At 42.4% G+C, this 19,018-nt stretch overlaps 1 protein-coding gene across 4 annotated transcripts in view; it reads left to right on the forward strand.

Moving 5' to 3' along the window:
• The first annotated feature begins 535 nt into the window (after nucleotides 1–535).
• LOC136707074 (NACHT, LRR and PYD domains-containing protein 12-like) overlaps nucleotides 536–19,018 on the forward strand; it is a 111,163-nt gene continuing 92,680 nt past the window's right edge. For all 4 annotated transcript variants that reach the window (XR_010804195.1, XM_066680950.1, XM_066680951.1 and 1 more), the window contains exons 1-3: nucleotides 536–728; nucleotides 12,512–12,612; nucleotides 14,191–15,270. Coding sequence is in view for 3 of the 4 variants with exons in the window: in XM_066680950.1 (XP_066537047.1) it covers nucleotides 12,551–12,612; nucleotides 14,191–15,270 (1,142 nt within the window). In the remaining variant the exon portion in view is untranslated. The remainder of the gene's footprint in view (nucleotides 729–12,511; nucleotides 12,613–14,190; nucleotides 15,271–19,018) is intronic.

Genomic DNA, 19,018 nt, shown 5'->3' on the forward strand with positions numbered 1-19,018 from the left:
TGTAAGGCATCCTTGGGTCTCTAGAAAGCACTAAGGGGTCAGCTGTGGCCTAATGGTTAGAGACCGGTCTTGGTACTGGAAGGTGGCTGGTTGGATCTCCAGGACCGACAGGAACATCCACGACTGAGGGGCCCTTGAGAAAGGCACTGAACCCCCAGCTGCTCCCGGGCAGTTTATTAATAAAAATGTTAATATTTTTAATACATTATATTATTTTTAAAATGGAGATATAAACAGTTTGTGGGTGGTTTCCTGAAGATGTAGTTTATTCTGGAAGTGCCCTCACTCTTAATAAATTCACCCAGTCACAGCTGACAGCGTCTGATAATGAAATTAAAGTCTGTTTATCAGCAGTGACACGGTTAAAGAAAGAGAAACTGTGAAGGACTAAGACTGTGAAGCCTCATTGGACTCCACTTCGTGTTGATGTAGTAGAACAGAGCTGACCCCTGGGGGCGCTGCAGACACCGAACAGACCGTAATCAGCGTTTATTTTCAAAGTTATATAACACCCGATATAAAACACCCGTTACAAAACACACACAACTCCGCTGTTAATAAAAACACAGCTCTGAGGACAGTTACAGTGCGTCACACACTTTCTACTGAAACGTACCGACTTTACCGACTGAAACAGAGGAGAAGAGAAGAGAAAAGAACAGAAGAAAGAGAAGAGACAGAGCTCTAACGGAGGAATCATCTCCTAAAGCAGCGCTGTCCTCCACACGGTGAGTTTATTTCTGAGTGAAATGTAGAACGGAGAGTAGATTAAAGGAAGTTAAACTAAACTCAGCGCAGTGTTAAAGCTGTGGGAGAAAACGGCGGAGAGACGTTAACGCCGCAGTGTTTCTGTGTGTGCTGTCGATAAAGAGCTGGAGTCTGAAGTAAACACACCGCAGGTTTATCAGGGAAACCACAGCAGGAGGAAAGGTCTGCTGCAGTAGCGCTGTTTGATTTTATAACCTTCTTCAACTCATTAATCCCTAGCCCAAAATCACTGCTACTCACTAACAAAGGATTAGTATATGTGGAATTGTATATTCAAAACATTACATTACACCAAAAACCAGCACTGAGATTGAGAATGTATTTTAACCTACTTAGCTAGTACCTTAATGTGTTTAAGCAGTTTTATTTCTTATACTGAGGGAAGTGGTTCTGTGACATAAAAACCCACAAAAATGCTCACATCGTCTTGTAAAATATGCCATCAAACCACATAATTACTCAAATTAAAATACTCATGTATGAGCGATTGTCATGTCATTTAAATGTTTTCTGTCAGAGGGAAAAAAAGAGCTAGCTAGAGTTAAACGGGTTAGCTAAAGTTTGTCATTTGAAAAAAAAAAACTGTTCAATATTACTTATGTAACGTATAGCAGTTGATAGAGTAACGTACACAACATTAACGATATTAACTACATTTGGGCGATACCAAAATACTCATGCATCCGAAAATATAAGGTTAAATTGAAATACTTACAGGATAACAATAACAACAATAACAATGTCCTCCCTTCAGCACGGCACTGTCTCCTTATTAACCCTATTTATCATAATCATTTCTGTCGTTCATGTCCCAGTCATTACATCAATATTCTAAAATATTACAATACAGAGCTTACCTATAACTGTATGGCATTTAACAAGTTAAAATAATGATTCTATTTATTTAACATTTATTACATCGTTTTCCAGACAGTTACCAGTATTTTCTTTTATTTTTAGATGTGGGCCACATACGATTAATACGTAGTATTTAATAAAATGCTCTGATCAGTGTAGTGTGCTAACTGCAATGGCAGTCTGACTTGGGCCAGATAATGGGTGCCGCATTCATGCCGATACAGCAGCCAGCCGACAGTGCCAACGTGCAGCCGGAACTTGGCCACATGCAGTGTGCCACATTCAGGCCGAGCCTTAGCTAGCCGACAGTGTCAACGCTCAGCCAGAATTGGGCCAGACGCGGCGTGCCGCATTCACGCCGAGACGGCAGCCAGCTGACAGTGCCGAACCTGAGCCAGAATCGGCCCAGATCTACCTTGGTAGCTGGGTTATATCCTTAGTCTTTTAGACAGTTAATGTTTGAGATTTTTGGAGTTTCACATTTCTGTAATAAATTTACAGTTTGTGAACTGTAACTAAAAGCAGATATTTCCAGAGGGTGTGTGTAAGTAGGTTTGCACTAGAGTGCTTTACATAAAAACCTTTACACACAATAAAATCACCATAAACAGAAACATTAAACTCCCATTTCACAGGACGTAGCTACGAGAAAAACAGATATAAGAAGTAAAGAGGGAGCACGTTGAACTCAGCTGAAGAGTTACTGCAGCGCTCTGAACTGGAGATAACTGTAATCATACAACGTCAATTCCAATGAAGTTGGGACATTGTGTAAAACATAAATAAAAACAGAATACGATGATTTGTAAATCATATTCAACATCTATTCAATTGAATACACTACAAAGACACGATATTTAATGTTCCAATGGATAAACTTTATAGTTTTTTTGTTTTATTACAAATATTCACTCATTTTGAATTTGAGGCCTGCAGCTCGTTCCAAAAGAGTTGGGACAGAGGCAACAAAAGACTGGGAAAATTGAGGAATGCTCAAAAACACCTGTTTTGATCGAACAGGTGAATTGGAAACAGGTGAGTGTCATGATTGGGTTTAAAGGGAGCATCCCCCAAGGGCTCAGTATTTCACAAGCAAGGATGGGGCGAGGTTCACCACTTGGGTAAGGCCAAAAACCAACATTGAACGCCCCTGACCTTTGACCCCTCACACAGCACTGCAGTAAAAACTGACATCAGTCTGTAACGGATATTACCACATGGGCTCAGGGACACTTCAGAAAACCATTTTCAGTGAACACAGTTCATCGCTCCATCTACAAGTTAAAACTCTACCATACAAAGCCAAAGCCATATATCAACAACACCCAGAAACATCGCCGGCTTCTCTGAGCCCGAGCTCATCTGAGATGACTGCAGCAAAGTGGAAAAGTGTTTTTGGAAATCATGGTTGTGTCCTCCAGGCCAAAGAGGAAAAGGACTGTCCGGATTGTCATCAGCACAAAGTTCAAAAGCCAGCTTTTCTGATGGTATGGGGGTGTGTTAGTGCCCATGGCATGGGTAACTTGCACATCTGTGAAGGCACCGTTAATGCTGAAAGGTACATACAGGTTTTGGAGCAACATATGCTGCCATCCAAGCAACGTCTTTTTCAGGAACGTCTCACTTATTTCAGCGAGACAATACCAAGCCACATTCTGCACGTGTTACAACACCGTGGCTTGGTAGTAAGAGAGTGCAGGTACAAGACTGGCCTCCTGCAGTCCACACGTGTCTCCCATTGAAAATGTGTGACGCATTATGAATTGCAAAATACAACATCGGAGACCCCAGACTGTTGAGCAACTGAAGTTGTTCATCAAGCAAAAATGGGAAAGAATTCGACCTACAAAGCTTCAACAATTAGTGTGCTCAGTTCCCAAACGCTTACTGAGTGTTGTTAAAAAGAAAGGTGATGTAACACAGTGGTAAACATTGCCCCTGTCCCAACTCTTTTGGAACATGTTGCAGGCCTCAAATTCAAAATGAGTGAATACTTGTAATAAAACTATAAAGTTTATCCGTTTGAACATTAAATATTGTGTCTTTGTAGTGTATTCAGTTGAATAAAGGTTTAAAAGGATTTGCAAATCATCGTACTCTATATTTATTAATGTTTTACACAACATCCCAACTTCATTGGAATTTGGGGTGTAGAAGATATGAAGATTATGGGCAGTAAATGCTTTGTTAAAATCAGTTTGTCCTGTTTTATTAACAATAAATATTATTTCCAGTGTGAATATTTACGAGAACTCACTTGGGGTTAAGTGCCTTGCTCAGGGGCCCCTCGGCAGTGAGGAGGACAGCGCTGTTCCTTCACTCCCACTGTTCCTGACCCCTCAGGTGTAGTTTCAGCCACAGAGGCTCCGCCCACAAGTTGACAGAGTCTGATCTCTTCGGTGCACTAACCTGGCCTCACTGTCAGGATTCTGCCAGCTGCATTCTGATTGGCTCTCTGTACCTCCACATATACACACTTCTGCTGATTGTTTTTGTGACTGGCTCTGGTACTGGTCCGATGTGAATTATAAAGACAGCCTCCCTCTACACGTCAGGACAAAATAGCAGACTTTGATTGGTCCTTTGTGTGTCAGTCAGATTCCTTTTTCCTGCAGCAGTAGGTGGTTCTTCTCGACTTTACACAGTGAAAGGTACCAGACTCTCCCTGAGACTCTGACAATGTGAGACTACCTCACTTCTGACTAAATAATGACCTGTTTATAAATGTAATTTTAATTCATATTAACATTGTCATAATTGTCAGATGTGAGTTATTTAATGAATTGTTTCAGTCTGGATTTCAAACTCTACACTGAACTTTTACTGCTTTAATCCCTCACAGTAAAATGGTGCAGAATATTCCTCAGTATGTTTCTGGTGCGTGTGGATAGGTATTGTTTGGGGAGGTGACTATTGGCTTAGTGGTCAACAAGAGATGAATCTGCAGGGATCAACCATTCATGTAAATGTTGGTAAGGAGGTGTGTATTGATTGTGTAGTGTAGTGAGGTTAGTTGTGTGTAGTTTGGTGTCATGGGTTGTTTGGGGTGTATAGTTTGGTGTCATGGGTTGTTTGAGGTGTGTAGTTTGGTGTTATGGGTTGTTTGGGGTGTGTAGTTTGGTGTTATGGGTTGTTGGGGGTGTGTAGTTTGTTGTTATGGGTTTTTAGAGGTGTGTAGTTTGGTTTTATGGGTTGTTTGAGGTGTGTAATTTGGTGTTATGGGTTGTTGGGGGTGTGTAGTTGTAACGTCCAAAGAAAAACAGAGAAACTCAAGGATCCAATCGCAGAAGTTTTATTTGTAAAGAGTATTAAGTGGATCGCAGAGACGTGTATGGTCCAGATGGGTTTATTCCTGTAAGCGTAGTCAGGGAAAGCATGGGTCACACCGGGAAAGCAGAGTCCAGAGATTATCCAAGGGGCTAGGTGAATGACGGGTCCTGACGGGAAAAGCAGAGGTCGAAATACCAGAAGACAGAGAGGAAAATTAGACAGTTTAGTTAAGGGGCATTACTTCACAAGGAAGAGAGAGGAGAGAGGAAACTTAAAGGCTGCCACTGGGGTGTGGCTTAAGAAGTGCAGGTGTAACTAATTAATACTCAGGTGAGCTGGAGCGCGAGTGGTTCGTAACAGTACCCTCCTCCCGACGGGCGGCTCCTGACGCCCTGGAATGCCCTCCCCTTGGTCTACCTCGCCTTCTAGGAGCTGGATGATCTGGGTGGTCTGCATGAAAGTCGTCGATGAGTGCAGGGTCCAGGATATTCCCAGCAGGTACCCAGCATTGCTCCTCTGGGCCATAACCCTCCCAGTCTACGAGGTATTGGAGGTGTCCACTCCATCTGCGGGAGTCTAGTAATGTCCGCACTATGTATGCGGGTTGACCTTCAACCTCCAGGGGTGGAGGAGGGCGGAGACTGGTTCCAGCTGCAGAAAAAAGGACTGTAGAAAACAGGTTTCAATAAGGAGACATGGAAGGTAGGATTCATTTTATATCGGGGTGGTAGTTGTAGCCGGTAGGACACAGGGTTGACCCATCGAAGTACCTTGAAAGGGCCAATGTACCGGGGACTGAGTTTTTTACAAGGAAGTCTGAGATTCATGTGGCAAGTGGATAGCCAGACCCATTGACCGGGGTGGAATACCAGGGTGGGATTACGGCGATGGTTGGCGTAGTCCTGCCGAGTTCTGAATGCACGTCTAAGGTGGACATGGGCCTTCTCCCATGTCTTGCCACTATTGTGAAACAACTCGTCCAGTGCGGGGATGTCCGTGGTTGTGTTATCCCATGGGAACAGGGCTGGTTGGTAACCATATACACACTGGAAAGGAGTAAGGTTAGTTACGGTGTGAGTGAGTGAGTTCCTAGCATATTCTGCCCATGGGAGGTATTTACACCAGTCACTTTGGGAAGTGCAATATTGACGGAGAAAGCGGCTTACTTCTTGATTCACATGCTCGACTTCTCCGTTAGATTGTGGGTGATGTCCTGAGGACAAACAGATTGTTATCCCTAATTTCTTACAAAACTGTTCCCAGACCCGAGATGTAAACTGTGAGCCTCGGTCTGATAGTATTTCCTCAGGCAGACCAAAGATTCTGAAGACTAAGGAAAATATGGCCTCAGCTGTTTCTGTAGCTGTGGGTAGATGAGGGAAAGGGATTAGACGGCACAATTTTGAGAAACGGACTGTGACTACCATGATAGTGGTATTACCTTCAGACTCTGGCAGGTCTATGATTAAGTCCATGGCAAGATGTGTCCAGGGTCGACCAGGAATAGGTAACGGGTGAAGCTCTCCTACTGGGAGGGATCGGGGGGTGCGAGATTGGGCAAAAACAGGGCAAGCTAAAACGTAGTCCCGAATATCATCTCTCATGGAATTCCACCAGAATTTTCTAGTGATTAGTTGTGTGGTCCGAGTAACCTCTGGGTGACCTGTGCCCAAAGCTGTATGTGCCCATTGTATCACATTGCCCCGTAGGGTGGCAGGAAGATATTGTTTACCTTGAGGACTGTCTGGAGGGCTGGGGTCCTCTCGTACAGTCTCCTCGATCTCCTCTTGAAAACCCCATCTAATAGGGGCTAAGAAACACCTGGCTGGTAGGATGGGAGCTGGTTCAGGGTTGGGAACTCCCTTGTTATAAATGCGGGAGAGGGCGTCAGCCTTCAGATTCTTAGAGCCTGGACGAAAAGACACTGAGAAGTTAAAGCGTGCAAAAAATAGGGCCCACCTGGCTTGTCGGGGTTTCAACCTCTTTGCCGCTTTCAGATACTCCAGATTCTTATGGTCTGTGTAAACAACGAATGGATGTTTGGCTCCCTCTAGCCAATGTCTCCATTGCTCCAAAGCCAATTTTATGGCTAGGAGTTCTCGGTCACCAACATCATAGTTTCTCTCTGCAGGCAGTAGTTTCTTAGAAAAGAAAGCACAGGGATGTAACTTAGGGGGGTTACCTGACCGTTGTGAGAGGATGGCTCCTGTGCCCACCTCAGAAGCATCCACTTCCAGCACGAATGGTAGGTCGGGATCGGGTTGGTGGAGAATAGGGGCAGAGGAGAATGCTTTCTTCAGTTGTTCGAATGCCATGTCCGCGTTAGATGTCCAGGCAAGTTTCTGTTTGGGATGTTGCTTGAGTAGGTCTGAGAGGGGAGCAGCTAAGGATCCAAAGTTATGAATAAACCGCCTATAGAAATTAACGAAGCCCAAAAATCGTTGTAACTTTTTTTTTGTGGTAGGTATAGGCCAGGAGGTAATAGTGGATACTTTGTCAGAGTTCATAGATATATAACCTGGAGTTAGGGTGTATCCCAGGAAGGTTATGATATTTTTGTGAAACTCACATTTTTCTGCCTTAACATAAAGGTGGTGTTTGCGTAACCTGGAGAGAACTGCTTTCACATGTTCGATATGTTCTGGGACGGAATGAGAATAGATTAAAATATCATCAATGTAAGCTAGGACACTCCTCCCAATCATGTCACGAAAGATCTCATCCATGAAGGCCTGAAAAACAGAAGGACTATTAGTTAAAAACATAAGGCATAACTAAGTACTCATAGTACCCCCTGGAGGTGATAAAGGCTGTTTTCCATTCATCTCCATCTCGAATCCGAATGAGATTGTATGCACTTCTCAAATCAAGTTTAGTGAAAATAGTTGCTCCTTTTAACTGTTCATGAGAGACAGACATGAGAGGAAGTGGGTAGGCGTACTTCACTGTGATGTTATTTAAGGCCCTGTAGTCAATACATGGTCGGAGGCCGCCATCGTTCTTTTTGACAAAAAAGAAACCTGCTGCTACAAGAGAAGTAGAAGGCTGCATGAAACCTTGGTGTAAAGCTTCTTCCATGTATTTCTCCATAGCACTTTCCTCAGGACAGGATAAGGGGTAGGCTTTAGCACGTTGGGGTAAAGGCGCCCCTGGTAGAAGGCTAATAGCAATATCCACATCGACAGCAATATAATGGGGTGGTAAATGAGTTGCCTTGGATTTGCTAAACACATCATTGTAAGCCTGGTAGGGACGTCGGATAGGATTCTCAGGACTTTCAATGGAAGTAGACCGGAGGGGTAACTGGATACAGTGTTGAAAACAGGAAGAACTCCATGAGGTGAGTTCTTGGGTGGCCCAGCAGATGTGGGGGTTATGTTTAGAGAGCCAGGGGAAGCCGAATATGATAGGATCACGTGGGATAGGTAGTAAGAGAAATTGTATTTTTTCCTGATGAACTAAACCAATCTTCAATGAGACCTGAATAGTCTGATGTCTCACCCATCCTTCTCCTATGGGTTGACCATTAATAGAGTTTACTCGTATGGAGGGGTGCACAGGAATGGTAGGCAGTTCTAATTGACGGGCTAAATTGATGTCTAAGAAATTACCTGCTGCTCCTGAATCTATGAGAGCAGACAGAGACACCTTTTCACTGGCCCACGAGAGCATTACATGTAAGTTAAGCTGTTGATTTATGAGATTTAATAAGGAGGATAACCTTACTTGAGTAACGCGATGAGGTTGGTTTCTTAATCGGTTGGGACATCGAGGACATAGATCCCGAAAGTGATCCTTTCCCCCACAATACAGGCATAGTCCCTCTGACAGGCATCTGGTGCGTTCCTGCACGGACAGGGGGGATCGACCCAGCTGCATAGGTTCGGTAGTGTCCTCCGTGAAACCGTGAGATGAGGTGGTGGGAGTTGAAGGCATTGGCCGAGATTCTCGGTTCCTACCGCTGCTTGATGCATGCGTCTCAGGTTGTCCACGTTAATAGCGATCTGGATGAATTCGGTAAGGGAGCTAGTATCCCCACGGCATGCGAGTTCAAGTTGTAGCTCCCTAGAAAGCCCTCGGCGAAACATAGTTTTTAAGGCGGGGTTGCTCCACCCACTCCTGGCTGCGATGGTGCGGAATTCCCTTGCATATGCGGCTACGGTACGTTTACCTTGCTGAATCTCACATAGGCGTGTACCAGGGTCCTTGCCGTAAGCTGGGTGGTCAAAGACTGATTTAAACAGAGCGATAAACGCTGTAATCGATTGGAGAGAAGAATCTCCACTGTCCCAGAGTGACGTTCCCCAATCCCCAGCTTCTCCAGTGAGGAGGGACAGCATGAAATGGATATGCTGTTCCTCAGTGACAAACTGAGAGGTATTGTAAGCAAAATATATCTAACATTGCATTAAGAAATTTTTACAACGGTCAGGAGAGCCGTCATACCTCTCTGGTAACGCTACCGGAACGTGAGGAGAGTTTGCTCCAGAGATGATAGTTGAACTAGAAGCAGGTTGGGCTTGGGTAGGGTTAACGAGTCCTTGAATTGTTTCCTGGAGCCGAGTGATAGTAGCGTCCTGTCGAGCGAGGTGAGCTGACAACTCCGCTGGATCCATTTTTTGGGGCGAAGTATTCTGTAACGTCCAAAGAAAAATAGAGAAACTCAAGGATCCAATCACAGGAGTTTTATTTGTAAAGAGTATTAAGTGGATCGCAGACACGTGTACAGTACAGATGGGTTTATTCCTGTCAGCGTAGTCAGGGAAAGCGTGGGTCACACCAGGAAAGCAGAGTTCAGAGATTATCCAAGGGGCTAGGCGAATGACGGGTCCTGAGGGGAAAAGCAGAGGTTGAAATACCAGAAGACAGAGAGTAAAATTAGACAGTTTAGTTAAACGCATGTAAGGGGCATTACTTCGCAAGCAAAAGAGAGGAAACTTAAAGGCTGCCACCGGGGTGTGGCTTATGAGGTGCAGGTGTAACTAATTAATACTCAGGTGAGCTGGAGCACGAGTGGTTCGTAACAGTAGTTTGGTGTTATGGGTAGTTTGGAGTGTGTAGTTTGTTGTTATGGGTAGTTAGGGTCGTGTAGTTTGTTGTTATGGGTTGTTAGGGGTGTGTAGTTTGGTGTTATGTGTTGTTTGGGATGTGTAGTTTGTTGTTATGGGTTTTTAGAGGTGTGTAGTTTGGTGTTATGGGTTGTTTGAGGTGTGTAGTTTGGTATTATGGGTTGTTTGGGGTGTGTAGTTTGGTGTTATGGGTTGTTAGGGGTGAGTAGTTTAGTGTTATGGGTTGTTTGGAGTGTGTAGTTTGGTGTTATGGATTGTTAGCAGTGTGTAGTTTGTTGTTATGGGTTGTTAGGGGTGTGTAGTTTGGTGTTATGGGTTGTTAGGGTGTGTAATTTGGTGTTATGGGTTGTTGGGGTGTGTAGTTTGGTGTTATGGGTAGTTAGGGGTGTGTAGTTTGGTGTTATGGGTAGTTAGGGGTGTGTAGTTTGGTGATATGGGTTGTTAGGGGTGTGTAGTTTGGTGTCATGGGTTGTTAGGGGTGTGTAGTTCGGTGTCATGGTTTGTTTGGGGTGTATAGTTTGGTGTCATGGGTTGGTTGGGGTGTATAGTTTGGTGTCATGGGTTGTTAGGGGTGTGTAGTTTGGTGTCATGGGTTGTTTGGGGTGTGTAGTTTGGTGTTATGGGTTGTTAGGGGTGAGTAGTTTAGTGTTATGGGTTGTTTGGAGTGTGTAGTTTGGTGTTATGGATTGTTAGCGGTGTGTAGTTTGTTGTTATGGGTTGTTAGGGGTGTGTAGTTTGTTTTTATGGGTTGTTAGGGTGTGTAATTTGGTGTTATAGGTTGTTGGGGTGTGTAGTTTGGTGTTATGGGTAGTTAGGGGTGTGTAGTTTGGTGTTATGGGTAGTTAGGGGTGTGTAGTTTGGTGTTATGGGTTGTTAGGGGTGTGTAGTTTGATGTTATGGGTTGTTAGGGGTGTGTAGTTTGGTGTCATGGGTTGTTAGGGGTGTGTAATTTGGTGTTATGGGTTGTTAGGGGTGTGTAGTTTGGTGTCATGGGTTGTTTGGGGTGTATATTTTGGTGTCATGGGTTGTTTGGGGTGTGTAGTTTGGTGTTATGGGTTGTTTGGAGTGTGTAGTTTGGTGTTATGGATTGTTAGCGGTGTGTAGTTTGTTGTTATGGGTTGTTAGGGGTGTGTAGTTTGGTGTTATGGGTTGTTAGGGTGTGTAATTTGGTGTTATGGGTTGTTGGGGTGTGTAGTTTGGTGTTATGGGTAGTTAGGGGTGTGTAGTTTGGTGTTATGGGTAGTTAGGGGTGTGTAGTTTGGTGTTATGGGTAGTTAGGGGTGTGTAGTTTGGGGTTATGGGTTGTTAGGGGTGTGTAGTTTGATGTTATGGGTTGTTAGTTGTGTGTAGTTTGGTGTCATGGGTTGTTAGGGGTGTGTAGTTTGGTGTTATGGGTTGTTAGGGGTGTGTAGTTTGGTGTCATGGGTTGTTTGGGGTGTATATTTTGGTGTCATGGGTTGTTTGGGGGGTGTAGTTTGGTGTTATGGGTTGTTTGGGGTGTGTAGTTTGGTGTTATGGGTTGTTTGGTGTGTAGTTTGGTATTATGTGTTGTTGGGGGTGTGTAGTTTGTTGTTATGGGTAGTTAGGGGTGTGTTATGGGTTGTTAATGGTGTGTAGTTTGGTGTTATGGGTTGTTAGGGCATGGTGTAACAATGGTGGCTTTATAATTTACTAGAGTTTTAGGTTCTCGTCTCAGATCCTCAGAGAGAGGGTTTTTACAGTGAGCAGGAGCTCAGTTACTCTCTAATAATCAGCATTTTTACACGTACAGAGGATTAAACGGTAATTTAAACTGCCTCAGTGTGATTTAAACAGTGGCACTGTCTGATAACGGTGGATAAACGAGTTTGTAGTTTACATTCTTCATGGTTTAGACTGAGAAACTGGAGCAGTCCGTCTTCACTGAGCAGCACTAACTCTGCTAACAGTCACCAAACCTAACTTTACTCACAAAACTTACAGCTGCTTCTGAGCATTTAAACCTCAAACTCCAGACATTAACACATGGGTCTATATTGTATAGCACATCTGAGTTTCTCCAGCAGGAGTTTATAAAAGCTCGGATCTAAAAGCAGAGAACTGAGGTGAATTAGAGCTAATGGTGAATTTGGGATGAGTTTAAGAAGAGTTAAGGCTGAGGCAGTGGTGAGTTAGTGATGAGTTTGAACTGAGATAACTGTAAATTAAAGTTAAATAATGTGTACTTTAGGAAAAAGATGATGATTATTTGTGAATAATAAAAAGTGTAACTGTCAATGTAACTGTTTCTCCTCAAATATGTGTTTCTTTTAAATATTTAATCAACAACATTGTACCCCAGCTGCCCCTCCTACATTTCACTATTAACCATGTGTCTCCCTAACAACCTAATAACACCCTAGCAACCACCTCCCATAAACTGTACTACTGGTTTACTACCATGGTGTAACTGGTTTATACGTGTTTTAGTCGGTATAAGCTCATTTGTTTATAATGAAACCATGTTTAATAGTCTTGTGAATGCTGTATTAATGAATGTGAATGTTTGTGTTATTGTGAACACACAGGTAGTGATCCAGCTGAGTGTGAACAGTAAAATCACAACAATGGATTATCTGCAGTGGATTAGCAGCTTCTTCAGCAGTGGAAGAGGAACCTCTGACCAGACGTGAGTAACTCTCCATCAGAGCTTTTAGGAGTGAATTTACAGTGAATTTACATTTACAGTTCTTCATATTTGTTTATTTTAAACTTTCATATGTTTATCTCATAATAAATTAAACCAATTCAGAACTGTACAAATCTTATTTGAGTTAAACATATTCTGATGTAAGTCACAAATCACAAACAGTAATTAAAGAACACAAGTAACAACCTGAAACATTAAATTTACCTCCTAGCAGCATCAGCAACACCTTACAGAGTAACTACTCCCTAAGACGTGTTTGTTTTTAATTAACAGCTGAAACGTGTTGCTCTGTGATAATAAAATATACCAGTCCTGCTTTAAACGTGAACACATCTTTCTAAATAGTGAAAATAATGTGTTAAATGTGGCCAGTGCTGCCTCTGCAGCGCCCCCTCAGGGTCAGTTCTGCTACAGGCACAAATCACATGTAATGGTACCAAAGTATGTTGATACATCACATTGTGCAAATCAGTCAAACAATGTTAGCACCCCTCAGACAGACTGGCTGCTCTAAAACCATACCCTGGGCATGAAACGGTGAAATTGGAGTGTATTAATAAAGTCCTCGAGTGACTGGGTACAGCACAAAGGAAACTGGGTGCACAGAGGGAGTGAGGAAGGAAGGGTGTAGGGAAGATGACAGACACTAAATGTAAAACTTGGCCAAATGATTACAGGGGCATTTCTGAATAATCAGGGTACAGGAGCTCAGATGAAGACAGGTCTGCTCCACTGTGTGTCCACTGATGACAACCCCATACACACCAGCTGTAATCCTCCTGGTGCTGGTACAGTGAAGCAGAGGGGAATGGGTGAACACCTGATAGCCTTAAACAACATGCTGTAAATCTTTCTAAGGTGAGAGGTGGGGAAGCAGTTTATCCCAGTGTACCACCGCATGTCAGGAGAGAGTCTGCTGCAGAGAATGCAGGACTCAAAATGCAGACGAGTTCCTCAGCTCTGTTACATGGACACATATAAAAGCAGGGCTGTGGCAGCAGCAAGTACGACCATCTCCACTTTTAATGAAGGTGCCTCTGCCCTGTTAAATGTTATTGAGAGGCTGTGGCTTTGGAGGCGTCGGAGTCCCACTGCAGTGAGGGAAGCTGATGAACTCATAATCTCTAAGGTGGAGGCTGTCACCAGCACCAGTGTGAAACTGTAAGAGACTGAACACAGCTAAATAACTGAAAAGACATCAGCAGGAGATGGATGAGGGACCTACATATGGAGCAGGGGTGGACAACTAAGATATAATTTGACAAGGATAACTAGACTGTGTTGTGCAGGTCAGACATACAACACACAGTTCCCTGTGTAAAAACCATTGATTAATATGCAAAATCATCTTGAATCAGACTTTATCCATGGTTCAGATGTGTGTTCCTATTATAAATGCAGATAAGCTCATATTTCATTAGATACTGTCTCATTTGCGTATTTTCAACCTAGAATTTTTAAAACTAATATAATAATGACCTTAATGCAAGTAATTAACTGGGAAGTTTCAAGTTAGAGAAAGGAAAGTGTTTGATAATGTTTGTGTGGTGTTTTCAGATTACAGACAGAGAGACCAGCTTCTCCAGACTCCAGATATGTGTCTATGAAAAGTGATGTGTCTTTACCTGACCCTCCTACATTCAGTAAAGAAAGAGACTTCAGCCATGTGTCTATGAAGAGTGATGTGTCTTTACCTGAACCTCCTTCATTCAGTAAAGAAAGAGACTTCAGCCATGTGTCTATGAAGAGTGATGTGTCTTTACCTGAACCTCCTGCATTCAGTAAAGAAAGAGACTTCAGCCATGTGTCTATGAAGAGTGATGTGTCTTTACCTGAACCTCCTTCATTCAGTAAAGAAAGAGACTTCAGCCATGTGTCTATGAAGAGTGATGTGTCTTTACCTGACCCTCCTACATTCAGTAAAGAAAGAGACTTCAGCCATGTGTCTATGAAGAGTGGGGTGTCTTTACCTGAACCTCCTTCATTCAGTAAAGAAAGAGACTTCAGCCATGTGTCTATGAAGAGTGATGTGTCTTTACCTGAACCTCCTACATTCAGTAAAGAAAGAGACTTCAGCCATGTGTCTATGAAGAGTGGGGTGTCTTTACCTGAACCTCCTTCATTCAGTAAAGAAAGAGACTTCAGCCATGTGTCTATGAAGAGTGATGTGTCTTTACCTGAACCTCCTTCATTCAGTAAAGAAAGAGACTTCAGCCATGTGTCTATGAAGAGTGATGTGTCTTTACCTGAACCTCCTTCATTCAGTAAAGAAAGAGACTTCAGCCATGTGTCTATGAAGAGTGATGTGTCTTTACCTGAACCTCCTTCATTCAGTAAAGAAAGAGACTTCAGCCATGTGTCTATGAAGAGTGATGTGTCTTTACCTGAACCTCCTACATTCAGTAAAGAAAGAGACTTCAGCCATGTGTCTATGAAGAGTGATGTGTCTTTACCTGACCCTCCTACATTCAGTAAAGAAAGAGATCCCAGCCGTGTGTCTATGAAGAGTGGGGTGTCTTTACCTGACCCTCCTACATTCAATAAAGAAAGAGACTTCAGCCGTGTGTCTATGAAGAGTGGGTGGTCTGTACCTGACCCTCCTGCATTCAGCAGTGGAGCAGGACGCCCTGACCCAGAGTAAGTAATAAACAGACTAATGATGAAAAGTAATTAAAGAAATCCATCACACATATTTCCTGTTGTTCAGGACTTTTTCTGTTTTATCATTTCCTGAACTTATTCTTGTAATGTTTATTTTTCATGGTCCACAGCAACAAAAGAAACCTCTGAGTTTTAACCAGGAAGTCATTTTTTTTACATTCATGGCATTTTGGTAGACTCTCTTATCCAGAGTGACTCACAAGGTTACTGGTACTACAGCTAGACCAACGCAGTGTTAGGAGTCTTGCCCAAGGACTTTTATAGATGTAGTACAGACTGGTTGCCCACACCTGGGATCGAACCCCAGTCTCTCACAGGGGGATCAGCTGTACCACACCAACCAGGGGTTTTCCAGCACTGTGCACATAATACATAATGCAGTTGGTCAATGGTGAAAACAGAAGGGTTCTTGGCCCCGAAATTGAATCTGACCCAAAAGTAAGACTTCTGTACAAAGACAGAACACACAAATAAATAAATAACCAAGGATTGGTTTTGTCAACACCACTGGTTTATTAAATACTATATTAAATATTAAATATTGCTTATACCTTCAGATAATAAAATGGACTACAGCGACACATGAGAATGAGAACAGAAGATTAATAACATGAGAGTATTTCTCTATGAAAACTACTACTACCACATTTGGGTACAAACCATGGAATTTAAAATCTGTCTGATCCTGTGACATGAGCCATCTTTAAAGGAAGGGGCAGAATACAGAACTGCACCTGATATATATGTATATCATTAATAAATAAATAAATAAAGGGTGATTGGTTATTCGGCTTGTTCACCCTTAATTTTAAACCATATTAATCATAAACTTCCTACACATGAGCCATAGATGAGTGTAGGTATTTTAAGATTATCTAGAACACACTGATTACATTTGAGGAGGATTATGTAGGACGTAATTGTCAGGATCACAGAGCGGACTGACTGAGGGCGGACGCAAACGCTAAGAGCACAGACTTATTAAACAGGAAATAAACGAAACAAACTGTCACGCCCTTGTCTCGTCATGTCTGTTTTCCCCGGTCATGTGCTCTTTTAGCACATGGCTATGTTATGTTTATGTTCTAGTCTCCGCCTTTGTTCCGCCTCCTCGTCTGTCATTTGTTAACCCGTCCTCCTCGTTATCTGTCCAGGTGTGTCTCGTTTATGTCTAGTATTTAAGCCCTCTTGTCGAACATTTCTCCTTTGTCCAATGTCTTGTTAATCGTGTTATGCCAGTCTGTCGCCACACTTTCTCCTTTCTCCAATGTCTTGTTAATCGTGTTATGCCAGTCTGTCTCCACAGTTTCTCCTTTCTCCATTGTCCTCAGTCAAGTCGGTCATGTTATCTGTCTGTCTCCGAAGTTTTCCCCGTCGTCGTTTCATTTCCTTTTGTCGTTGTTTAACCTTTGTTTTGTCACAAGTCATGTTGTGTTGTTTATCTCCCGTTTTCTAGTCAGGTCATGTTTGTTTCATAGTTTTGTCTTTCTGTGTTTTTCCTGTCCCCAGTTTAATATCCTCGTCTTGTTGTTTTCTTTATAGCTTGTCTTTGTTTTGTTAGATCTTTTGTTATAATAAAATCATCGTGTTTTAGCAAGTGCGTCCACTTCCGTCAGTCCGCCCCGTGATCCGTAACACAAACATTAACAAACTAGAGGGCAAACACGAAACGAGGAAAGAACAAGACTACGAACCAGAAACAACATGACTAGGGATATGAACAAATCGATCAACTGGAAACACAACGAGAACAACACGGCTTGAACATAGCAAACGATACAAAGAACAATGAACGACACCAGGAAGTGAGGGAAGGGGACTTAAATACAACAACAAACGAGAAACACCTGAAACGGATAACGAGAGTGACGAACAAGAAGGCGGAACAAAGGCGGGGCGTGAACGACAACAAAACAAAGCCATGTGCTGAGATCAGGAAAACAGACGAGACGAGGGCGTGACAGTAATATAAAAGATTACATGTTAAAACAAAGTAATATCATTCAGAATAAATGTAATGTAACACAATTCTTAGTTCATTGGCACACAGGTAATATCTAGAATATAGTGGACAGCTGCCATTCGGAGGTGGTTCATGATAAAAATGTAGTTTTAATCCCATGATCATAATTCCAGTTGTGCTTGACCAGTTTGAATTATTTTAGCTCAGTCTTAAACCCTGATGAAGATCTGAGGAGATTGGATCCCTTTATAAGTCAGTGGAGTTTTAGAGTAAGCAATTTCACAAAGAATAACAGGGTTAATTGGCTCTTCAGAACTTCTAATCATTGAGATTCTGCCTATGTTCATTAAATAGACTTTCCATTGTTTTTTATTTATTTATTTATTTTTTGGTAATTCTGTTAACATGTCCCCAATGTGTTCCTGTACTGCCCCTTTAAAACCACAGTACATTGCTGTAGTCACATGATCAGAAACAACATTAGAAACACATACCCCAGCTTTAATATCAACACTGGAGCATATTTACAGCACAAGCCTCGTCAGTGAACTGTGTTTTATGAAGAAACTGTAATTAAGGTGAGACACGGCAGGTGAAATCATAGAGTTATACTGCACTGATCAACCTTCAGATTTTGGGCTGTTTTTCATTCTTCTTTCAGAATACAAGAAACAATGTACAAACTAAACATGTAGGTGTTTGATTTCTTGCACTTTGTGAGTTTACACCTGTAGAAAACAGCCCCACTGTGAGGGCTATAAAGCTGGAGTCAGAGGAGGTCTAACTCTCTCTGAGGCTGATAAAACCTGAACAAATCCCTGATTAAATCTCAGATGTACAGCTCTAACTAATTTATCTTCTCCACCAGAGCAGAACTCACACTTCTCACAGACAAACACACTATTATTATCACCAACAGTGAGGTTTATCACTGTACAGACCACACTCCAGATATGACACACAACTGGGAATTCACTGCAGATTAATCGTGAAAAGTGAAACACATGTGGGCTGCCAGCCTTTGAGGTAAACTTGCAGTGAGATTAGTGTTATATGCCATGCTTTATTTGCAGTGGTCTCTGGGGGAGACTGAGGGACAGTGTGTTAGTTCATCTGGACAACAGCACATCATTTCTGTGGTGTAACTCTTAATTTAGTTTGTATTTTCCTCTTTTGCTGAATAAAAAAGGAGCCTGTGGGTGAAGTGGGGGAAAGCCATGTTTTTTAACCTTGTATCATAGACGGCTCAGATTTTTAATACATTATTAATAGATTGTCTTTGTCTGCCTCGTTGGGTCTTGTACTGAGAACCACACGAATAAAAAGACTAATCTCGCCCCACTCTCCTATATTTCTAGTTTTGTAGTTGTATGTACCTTGCTTTATGTGCAGTAAAATGAGTTTAACTTTAGAAAAGAGATACATGAACTCTCTGAACTCTCTGCCAGCACCTTATTCCGTGTTTGCACTCATTTGAGCATCAGCTTTTGAGACACTGTGTTTAAATACAAAACAGAATAATCAAATTAAGTGTCAGAAAAAAACAAAAATCATGAGCATCTAATTTAAAACACAAAGGTTTAAATGTAATTGTTATAGTTCAGATTGTATTTTTAGACCTGGTTCATCACTCACTGTCACACTGAGCAGTTTAACGCTGTTACACCAAATAATTTAGTTGTTTGTATTTGTGTTTTGTTCTCACTGGTGTTTGTTATTGTGTTTGATTTCCACCAGGGGGTACTCTACTGAAACAGTGCT

This window comes from Hoplias malabaricus, chromosome 9 (assembly GCF_029633855.1).
Source record: "Hoplias malabaricus isolate fHopMal1 chromosome 9, fHopMal1.hap1, whole genome shotgun sequence".
Classification (NCBI taxonomy): Eukaryota; Metazoa; Chordata; class Actinopteri; order Characiformes; family Erythrinidae; genus Hoplias; species Hoplias malabaricus.